This window comes from Diorhabda carinulata, chromosome 11, assembly GCF_026250575.1.
Source record: "Diorhabda carinulata isolate Delta chromosome 11, icDioCari1.1, whole genome shotgun sequence".
In the NCBI taxonomy this organism is placed as follows: Eukaryota; Metazoa; Arthropoda; class Insecta; order Coleoptera; family Chrysomelidae; genus Diorhabda; species Diorhabda carinulata.
This window is the reverse complement of record NC_079470.1, coordinates 11,922,175-11,933,064: the sequence shown is the minus strand read 5'-3', so window position 1 is coordinate 11,933,064 and position 10,890 is coordinate 11,922,175. Positions and strand designations below refer to the sequence as shown.

Below are 10,890 nucleotides of genomic sequence, written 5' to 3'. Positions count from 1 at the left end.
AAATGTCTTTTGTATCGCTTCCATATAACCTTGAACATACTGACGTCATACTTAATAATTTGTTCGTCACGACTCCTATCCTGTCTTTTCTATTCACTGTAAGGTTGTCGAGATCTTTCTAAATGAATGCCATACGCATTAATAAATATATAAATGAAAGAATATAGAAATATAATTCTTAATAGCCCAGCATAATCAGCTAATGAACAGGTGTGGACAACGAGACAAGAAAATGCAAAGTCAACAAAAATATATATAAATATTAATGAATCTTGTCATTCTCGGTTCTTTTTATTATACAAATTCATAAATGTAGAGAGTTGTTTTGCATAAAATCATTTTTGAAAAAAGTTCATTAGTATCTTGTACGAGTATTTATGTAATTTTGTAAATAAAGTTTATGCATATCTACTATCTACGTAAAAGTTATTAATTTCTAACATCAAATAATTTGAAGAGGTTATTTAAATGTGACGGACGGAAGACTAGGCGAACTAATATGTACTTAAATAAATTAATTACTACTAATTGATTAGTTCATTATTATATTTTGTAATTGGAAATTGAATTTCTATAATTAAAAACAACAGCTTAATAGCTCAGATCATATTAAAGTTCTAATTGTATATATAAATAGTAGATCTTATTAAAGTGCTTGTTAACTATGTTGATGTCAATTCTTCTTTTTTTAAAAGCCGAGCACGTTGGACTAAATTTATAACTTTATATTTAGAAATGAAGAAAAACTACAAAAATGTATTAACAGTATTTATTAATTTTAAAGTTAACACGATTGGTTGCATCATAAGTGAAATAAAATATATAAGTTACAAAAATCAAGTTAAAAAAAGTTATAGGCACAAAAAAATACTATTTGTAATTCCTAACCTCGATAACGACAGGTCTGGATCCAGAACTATTATACCATCTATCTTGTTGGTATTTACCGGGTTCCATGCCACCTCTAAGCTGGCTGCTTTTCGTTATTTTCGTTTCGCTGGATTGTATTGTTTCGACTCCTCTACCATTAGACGATGGTATTGTTCTTCTACTGAAACTTTTCGTGGTATTCGTAACTGTGGGATTGTGGACATTATCATTTCTCGTAGTGGTATGATAGATTTCGGAAAAATCTGTACTAGAAGCACTACCTCTACGATAAACAGAGTTATTAGGTAGTACTTTCGTATCCCTTAATCTAGTAGGAGGTTCATACATATCGCCGTTGTAACTTCTGTTATTTCGATAACTGTCATCTTCTTCTAACGTCTTGAATAGCTCCGGAGCTTTGTCTTTAAGAGACGATAAAAACACTCTTTTATTCTCACTATGTTCACTTATACCGTTTCTAGCAAAACGGCTAGTGTAGGAATCTTCGTTAATATCTTTCTGGCTTCTATTAAGACTTGAAATTAATCCAGGACTTTTGAGCCCTATCGGTTGATTCAGCTGTGGATTAGATGCGTACATACCTCCGTGGACGTTCAAACTCTTGCTTCGTGATAAATTTGATTTGAAAGTTCGTTGCGGTTTAACTGGACCTTCTATTTTCCTTGGAGACGATACAGTATTTATTATAGAAACGTTGATTGTACTATTGGACTTATTATTGAGAGACCTCGGTACTAAATCTTGTTTTGGAAGGTGGCGTGGTAGCGTTTGCGAGTTTCTTTCGTCTAAGTGATGTTGACCGTTCACGAGACGAGATGTAGATTTACTAAATCTGCCCAACGTACTCTGGGACCTGCAACAGTTAATATAAGTTTTAACCCACACGGATATTATTGCGTTTTATAAACACCGTACCCACTTAATTATTGATTTAAACGCGTTGGTTGTATCGAACTTATTTGGTGCGGCATCTGCGCTAGTTAAAATTCTATGCAAATTTATTTCAATAAAAAAAATAACTATAAAAATTCATTGTAGATAAAAATCACAATTAAAGAGCAAACGCTAGTTTAATCCTCTAAACAGTGGAGACTTGACGTTTGAAGATCGTTCGCGTTCAGGTTGTCAATCTGGGTGGGATATTGAGGTTACAAGTACTAGTTCTAACTTTTGCCGATTATCGGATTCTCTTGGACCTTTTAAACATACCATAAATCACCATTTAAAATCATTTGGTAAGATATATAGAAGTTGTTGAATAGATTCAACCGAAACTTCGAGTAGAGGTGTGTGTGTGTGTATGTGTGTGGAAAATTATCGTTGTATTAGACGCATTGGAGATTTATCTAAGCAACCCGAGCATGGAAAATAAAAATCAGTAGTTAGACAGAAGAAAATTTACTATAACCAATCGCAAAGAGAAATAGATTCGAGCGGAAAATTCACTGTCATGTCTTGTCCTTTTGGAAACGATATTTTCATTACCAGTTGTATCTAAAGCTTTTTACTTGTATTCACAATTGAACAAATAGTTTTAAAACTTTTCGAAATTGATATTTTTTGGGATCTAAACACACATATTGTCAATAGTTTTTGAATCGGACGCTAGGAACGCTATTATGCAGGATTTAGCGATATTGCTGTATAGCTTGGTTCCCAATCTCCCAGTTACCTACTCGGAGTTTCCATTTTATTCTGACGCCAGGAGTGAATTACGTTCATGGTTTCGTTTTTTGAGTTCAAAAAACTTTCCTCCGGTGAACTTTCATTCCCTCCTGTATGGGGAAAAGTGTATGAGTGTACTGTATGTGTGCAAATGGTGCAGAGAATTCCAAGATGGACGTTGTATATCGTAATTCGCGCTATTATACTGGGTGTTCAAATTAATATGGATTCATAAAAAACTTTCCAGCTTTCATAGTTCAATTTGAGGCTGACAGGTAATGGCACTCTCCTTATGTAACATTCAGATTGTACGAGGTGTGAAAAGAGAATTGTGAATGAATTTGTACAGCACAATCGTTTACAAATTTTAACTCGTTTTGGCTTTGTCGTGAAACGTGGTGATATGGTGATAGTGTATGTCAGTATTTTTTCGATCAAACCTTGTATATATACAAATTTGTATTTATTTTTTTAATCACGTTTTGAGAAGTTAACTAATTATTGTATTATTCAGCTTCTTGTTTTGTATTTTAAGTATATTCAAAAGTGATATACAAGGTTTGATTGAGATATACTTAGAAATATTTTTTCTATAATAATAACTATTAAAATTAGATTGTTTCATAGGAACAAAAAACTTTTTCTTTGGAAATACTACGAAAAAAAATTATGAAATAATAAAAAATAAGTTGATTTTTGAGGTTAGGAAACTTCTAATATACTTCGTACTTACTGTTATTTAGATCTCATGCATTTTTGGTTAGTATAAGTTATTTAAAATAAAATACTAAAGTTTAAACAACATTTTATTATATTTTTTTCTACTTAACAATGTTACATCAAAAGTTACATTTATTATATTATTTAAATATAAAATAACTAGTAGAGGCGTTAATAAATTAATGAATTCCATCAATTTTTGATTGATTCGGATGTTTATTTATCACATAAACTATATAATTACATGATACTCATAATATTAAGGCCTATCTCACACGTAGCGGCATTTTCAAATGCTGTAGCTCGTTAACTAGTTTCTAATCATCCCTCGTAGATAGCGACATGATTTTTACTCACAATGATTTAGAAATATAATCTAAAACATTATTTGTTATTACTAGAGATTGAGTAATAAGGTTTGTTTTTTTTTTAATTACAAACGTTGCTCAAAATTTTTATCTATTGTGCCATCTATTAAGCTTCTACTAAGGCCATCATTCAGGACAGAAGTACCTGTTGTAGTTCTTTTTAAAAATCCAACTCAAAATATGAAAGTGAAATCATTGATATGAAAGTCAAGTCAATGCCTTAATATTCTTTTATAATGAAACGTTCTTTATTTTTTTGTAATCATTAGATTCGGTTTAATCATCACATTCAAATTGTATTAGGAAAACATTTTTTATTTATATTTTCAAGACAATAATTTTTCGTCTGAATTCTATTTGCTACTGAATAATTTTTATACAGTACGCCTATGATAAAGCGGATATCGCTGTCTGTTATAATCAACAACCATCCTGAGCACTAAACTTTTGTTTATTGCTTTCCTTTACTTTTAATTCAATAGTGTCAACGCTAGCCACAAGGTGGCTTCCATAGAAAAATAAATTGATTTACAAAACAGTCAAAAGTTGATGGAATAACCTCTGTCTTCAGTAAGAAATTTTTGGTAAAAACCGCCATTTTAAGGTGGCGAATATGAAATAGAAAGTAAAATACTTTTATTAATTAAATAAAAACATTTATATTACACGATATATTAATATATAAATCTTATTATGGCTTAAGTGTGTTTGGTATATAAAAATTAATATGTTATTATAACTATGAATAAATATTATTTGTGACATTTTTTTATTTTAAAGGTAACTTATTTGAAGAAACTAGTAAGGGAACGACACAAATTATGTTTAAAACCTAAAATCTAACTTTTCACTAGACACAAGTTTATGGAAATTTCATAGAATAGGTTTGAGTAAACTAGAGCTGTGTACTATGAGATAATACACATACGTGTTCTTATGATTCGCATAAATATCGATGACATAGTTTGAATAAATTTAGACTTTAATTTTTACATTTTACATTTTTCTATGGTAATTAACCAAGACAGTTGCACATTTCAAAAAAAGAAGACACATCTAACCAGGAAAAAAAGGGCGAACACGAATAGAAAATAATATAACTATTTTATTTTTTGTGAATAAATGTTTTAAGTAAATTAATTATTTGCTAAACATTCCCCAGCATTTGTAAAATCTGTTGATATCGATTGTAAGTTTATATTTGTTTAATATGATAGAGTCTGTGCATCAATATGTTCGTAAATTGCCTGTTAATATTGTATTTATATTTGATAATGTTTGAGATTATGGAAATTTCATAAAAGATTTTATAAATTTCATAAAATAGTTCTGCTAAATTAGAGTTGTGTACTATGAAATTACGTACACTACACGTACGTGTTCTTATATTACGCATAAATATAGATGGTATTAATTGAATGAATTTAGAAATTAACTTTTACATTTTTCGTTTTTCTATGGTAATTTTACAAGACAGTTGATTTGATTTCAAAAAAAGAAGACACACCTAACCAAGAAAAACAATGGAGACACGAATAGAAAACAATGTAACTATTTTATTTGAATATATCTATAATTTTAATAAGTTTCTTGTGAGTAAATTAATTATTTGTAAAACATTCCAAGAGAGTATTTGTGAAATCTGTTGATATCGATTGTAATTTGTAAGTTTATATTTGTTTAATATGTCAGAGTCTGTGCATTAATATGTTCGTAAATTGCCTGTTATTGTTGTATTTATTTTTGATAATGTTTGAGATTATTTGAAAGTAACAGATAAATATTCTCATTACTTGTAAAAGTCTTGAAAATACAAGATCATTAGTATACAAATATGTCGACAAGGAATGCGGTGTCAACAATGTTATTACCAATTATATTCTATTCAATATGATGAAATGTATCGTAACTGTTGCAATATATAAGAGATTAAACATCAATACTGGAGTACAAAATGGAATATGGGTTATTATAAATATTAAAACTTATTACAAAACCTGTGTAGTTTTGAAGATCCTAATTTGTTAAAAATTTTCTGATGTTTGGATATATTTCTAGTTATTTCGATCTATTAATAAGAAAACGATATAGATAGTTGATCAAAACGCATTTAAAAATATCAATTGGAAACAAGAGCTATTAATAATAAAATTACAGGTTATTGAAATGAATTAAATCGAAATTGAAGCTTTCTAAAACGCCCAGAGGAAAACTATTAATTATAAATTTAATTAATATCACTGTGAAGATAATAGAAAAGTAATGGTTACACACAGACGTGAAACAATAAGTGTTCATATTCCCATGTACTAGTTTCTTTTAGTTTTAATTGTAAATTTTTTAATCTAAATTATTAATAGCAGCTACAAAACAAATGTTTTAAAATCATGCGAACATTCCCAACAATGCACATATACGATGTGCGATCAAAAAACACGAATCTTCTTCAAAATACTGCCCTTATTTCAACATTAAACCCTTCCTTTGCCTCTGTTATGGTTTTCTCAATATCAGAAATAGTGTCAAAACGTTTTTATTTTCTGTAGTCAGTTGATGATAAATCAGGCAGATATGGACGACAGGAAAACTTTTTTGTGATTTGTGGTTGAAAGATAAACCAAAAATTATACATTCTTACACCTAAGGGTATAAGACATAACAGTTGAAATAAGTGTAGTAATAATAAACGACAATTGCGCATGTGATCAGTTCCTAAACTGATTCGGAATTTCACCCACTAACAAAGCTAAGACTAAAAATTTATTTAACATATTTTTTGATCACATCTCGTACTTTACTAGATCATATATTAGACGTTCAGAACCAAGGCTATCTCATTCTATCTGGAAAAATAACCAGGTTATGAAATTTATTCATTCAAAATGTGTTTGTTTTAATATATTTTGTGCAAATTACAACATGAAAAGTACTAATTGGTATCGTGTTTAGTTCAAGTATGTATATATGCCAAAATCTTCTCTCTGATGCTAAGCAAAAGTTATTTATCATCTTTCATTACCTCAGTCGAGTCACAATTAGAGTTAACTTTTAATTACCGTCGTTTGTTTTTTCTATTTGTATGAACTGGTGTTCGGAAACCAGTAGCAGAATTAAGATCGAGTTTTATGTGCGTAAGAGTTGATTCGAGACAACTAGAAATATTTGCATAATTTGATTTTACTTGGGCGAGTTCACAAGAATCAACATTGCAGTAGAATCGTATCATAAGTATTCATTTAAAAATGTTTTAAATAAGTAAAAATTTCGAAAGGTGATAAGGTTAATCCACTCTGGTGCTAAACGTCTCATATATAAGTAAAAAAAGATTCAAGGAGCATGCTTACATTGCTTATCTTATATCAAAATAAAAAGATAGTCATAGAAACAGGTTCATATTTTAACAACGTTGCCAGATTTTGTATATATAGAAAGGAAAAAATTGCTAGGAGTGTAAGACAAGCTGAAAATTGGTACACACTTTCTTATGCAGCAAACTTTGTTCAGAATCATCGTAGAAACTAGCAACAAAAAGCGTTGTTTTTCAAGTTTTCCTGTTTATTATCAAATCAAAGTTGTTTGCAAACGCCACAGCAGAACTGACTTTTACATAATTAGTTAGTTAGTTATTAGTTAGGAAGAGTAGTGGGCAGAAAAAGAGGTCCAAAAGAATTGCATTTATCTTGTGTCCCGTTGATTTTTTGGGATAAGGAAAAAGAAAGATAAATTGATGTATTTTTAAATAAATACGAAAAACGTCACAATATTTTCAGAAAGTACTTGAATATATCTTTGTTTACCATGTAGATATTATATTTTCAGCAAAAATATGAAAATTTGTTCTTCAGTATTGCAGTAATCCACCAGTGCCCAGTGGTGCCAAATCTCAAAAAGGTGGCCAAAACTAAGAAATTCAAGTTATCGGTTTGAATACTCTCACTCTGGGGTTTTTGGGGTCGCTGATTACTAATTCGATGTGAAATTAACAGAAAAATCACAAATAAAGTTCAGCAAGAGTTTAATTAACAAATTTCTTTTTGATTCTATTTCATTAGCAATCGTTTTAGCTAATTTATGATACACAAATCCCTAGTTTTTTTTTTCAATTTCAAAAACAATTCATGCATTCACGTATTCATTGATAAATATTTAGTTGCATACTCATTGAACCCTTAATCCATCTACTTCCTTTCAACCCTTAAAAAAATCCTCCTACCTCCTTTCCTCCGGTACCATTTCTCTCCTTCTCGAATTCCTGGCAGGTTTGGCACTCTCATATTTATTTTCTCTACCGTAAATGCTTCCGCCGAAGGGATCTTCTCCGAGATAATACCGTTGGACCGGTCGATCCAATCGTTCCATGCTGGACGCGTTATTGTCGATTACGTGATTCCTGTGGTCGATATTATCGATAACGTGACCCTGTTGGTAGGACGGCGGTGATGGTGAACGTTTCGCGCGTTGTCGGGCCTTACGTTCCGCGCTTGCTGAACGTATTTTGCCTACTAGTTTACGAATCGATTGACCTGCAAAAGAGAGAGTTCTATTTTATCATTGATGGGATTCTTTATGTTTATTATAATTGTAGGCATGTCTAACTGAGAGAGAGAGAGAAAGGTGTAGAAATGTCGCTTTTTAATTAAGGTCACGGTCTAGGCGAGATTTGTAATGTTATGGCATGAAACGAGAGTTACAACTAATTTTCGTTAATCACGTGTGAGAAGCTATCATAAGTAAACAGAACGGTGTAAAGTAAACTACGTGGTACATTCTGTATAGAATCGTTTAAGATATTAAATGTATTTAAAATTAACGTAATGAAACGTGGTAGAAATCTCAAAGGACACCGATTCCTCTACGATTATGGCGTTAGATGCACTAGCAATTAAAGCTTAATACAAATACTAAATATATAGTTATAACTGAATAATAATATGTACCAGAAGGAGAAATCACTGTTAATAACCTACAAATAGGAAGTTAAACTTGTCTACTCCAAAGCGACCCGAAAGTGTTTTGCTTGTATGGAACACTCAAAACGCAACTTTCGGTATGTAAATAAATACAGAACGAAACTGTCAACTGTCACATTTAAAGAAGTCAAACTTGTCTACTCCAGAGCGTCCCGAAAGTGATTTGCAGTACGGAACTGTCACTTTCAATACATGGAACACTCAAAACGCAACTTTCGGTATGTAAATAAATACAGAACGAAACTGTCAACTGTCACATTTAAAGAAGTCAAACTTGTCTACTCCAGAGCGTCCCGAAAGTGTTTTGCAGTACGGAACTGTCACTTTCAATACATGGAACACTCAAAACGCAACTTTCGGTATGTAAATGAACAACGAACGAACAACTTTCAGATGGCGTCGTCTAAAAATGATATGTTCTGCACAATTTTTGGTTATGCACGGTTCTAGTAACAGTACTTGTTGTCAACCAAGTAACTGTCCGGTTGGAACACGTAATCTCTATTGCGCAGAATCGTCACCTTACGAAGGACGTTTTTTGATGGGTTAGAACCACAAAGTAATCCTAGACTGCACTTTTAATAAAATTCGTGTTCCAATATTAGAATGAGATATAAAGAAAATTACTTCTATCAATTTCTTGTTTCGTGCTCCTTTACTGGGTGTCCGCCGGGAAGGTATACTACTTTATTTTGCCGCCATTTTGTTAAAAATTATTGTTGACAGTTCATATTTGGCAGTCGTGAAGTAGAGACGGTAATCCAACGTGTTTTAATCGTTAAAACATTTTATCAAAATGAATCAACGATTACTGTGAAGATGAGAAAGTTACGTGAAATTTTTGAGAAAAACAACGTGCCAACAAGTGTAGTGTAGTGAATGATTTCGAAGAAAGAGGGACTGTAGCTGATAGACCAAAACGTACTGCAAAATCGACTGAAAACATTACTGCTGCTCGATACAGTGTTCAAAACAATCCGTCAACCTCAATTCGACGCCGTGCCCAGGAGCTTGGTCTTCAAAGAACAACTTTGGTCACAATTTTGCACAAGGATTTGCTTTTATTTAATTTTGACATTTAATTATTATTTACACATTTAATTTAATTTCATATTTAATTATGACAAAAATTTCTGGTCTATTTGCAATAATTACGTACAGTTTTGTATTAAATAATTTTTTTTACCTACGATATTGTCATTAAGTTTGAAACACCCACACACATTCACGAGATCACATCACAAATCGACAAATAAATGATATTCTTTATTAGATGACTGTGTGTTTGCTTTCAAAGGAAAACAACTTTAAAATCATACGTTGTATTACCCACACTTATGTCTATGAATATATAATTGATAAATTGTTTACATATTATCATGTAGAGGAATGCGGAAACATAAAAATGACAAACCTCAAGCAGGCGATTCTGAGAAAAGATTTATATGGTATGTCTCGTTTAAAATGTGGCGACAGAATAACACGTCCTTGATAGAAAACGTCGTTGTCTCGATGAAACATGGAGTAGTAGCAAAATTTTTAGATAATAATAATAATAATTAATTACTTTCACTTAGTAATCACGAAGATTGCTACTTGTGTTTTGAGATATGGCAGCTATGATGTGAATATGTCAAATCTGACATTGACATTTGACACAATGGTGAACGTGTACTATTTTCAAATATTTGAAATATTTGCGTGAGATGATTTTCTACGACTTTCGACGTGGATTAAACCAACAACAGTATGCAGATCAACTCGCTTCGACTTTTGGTGATGAAGCATCATCTTGAGCCACCACGTTTCGCTGGTTTTCCCAATTCAATCGCGGTCGCACATCGCTACAGGATGAATTTCGTGAAGGTGGTCCAAAATCGGCGACAATCGACTGTATGAGTCGAGCCAAATCTAACATTGTCTCCTGTTTTATGTCGCCACCGTTCCATTAGAGAAATTTGATAGTTAAGAAGGTCATAAGTCGAAGGATCTGAAGGATTCAAAAGCAACTGTGGACACATTTCAGGCTTCGTTGAAATATTGTTCATTTTCGTGTAATTTTCGAATCTCTGGAGATAGATTTTGAAGGATTCCTTCTTTGAATCGAGATGTTCGGTGGATTGAATTAGAGCAAGATTGAACTGACCTGAAGGACGATGATCATCACCAGAAATAGCAGCTTGAACGGCGGCAGTCGAAGCGACAGTAGATTGTTAAATCACCGTGTCCTGTTCCTCTTTGAACGCAGCTAGAAACTGTGCGAATTGATCGGCATT

The 10,890-nt window shown here is 31.7% G+C and overlaps 1 protein-coding gene across 4 annotated transcripts in view; it reads right to left on the bottom strand.

Moving 5' to 3' along the window:
* Positions 1-755: 755 nt before the first annotated feature.
* Positions 756-10,890, bottom strand: part of LOC130899347 (zinc finger CCCH domain-containing protein 13) — a 70,157-nt gene continuing 60,022 nt past the window's right edge. For all 4 annotated transcript variants that reach the window (XM_057809241.1, XM_057809243.1, XM_057809240.1 and 1 more), the window contains 2 exons: positions 7,858-8,167; positions 756-1,744 (listed from right to left, as the gene is read on the bottom strand). In XM_057809241.1, coding sequence (XP_057665224.1) covers positions 871-1,744; positions 7,858-8,167 — 1,184 coding nt within the window. In that variant the 3' untranslated portion in view covers positions 756-870. The remainder of the gene's footprint in view (positions 1,745-7,857; positions 8,168-10,890) is intronic.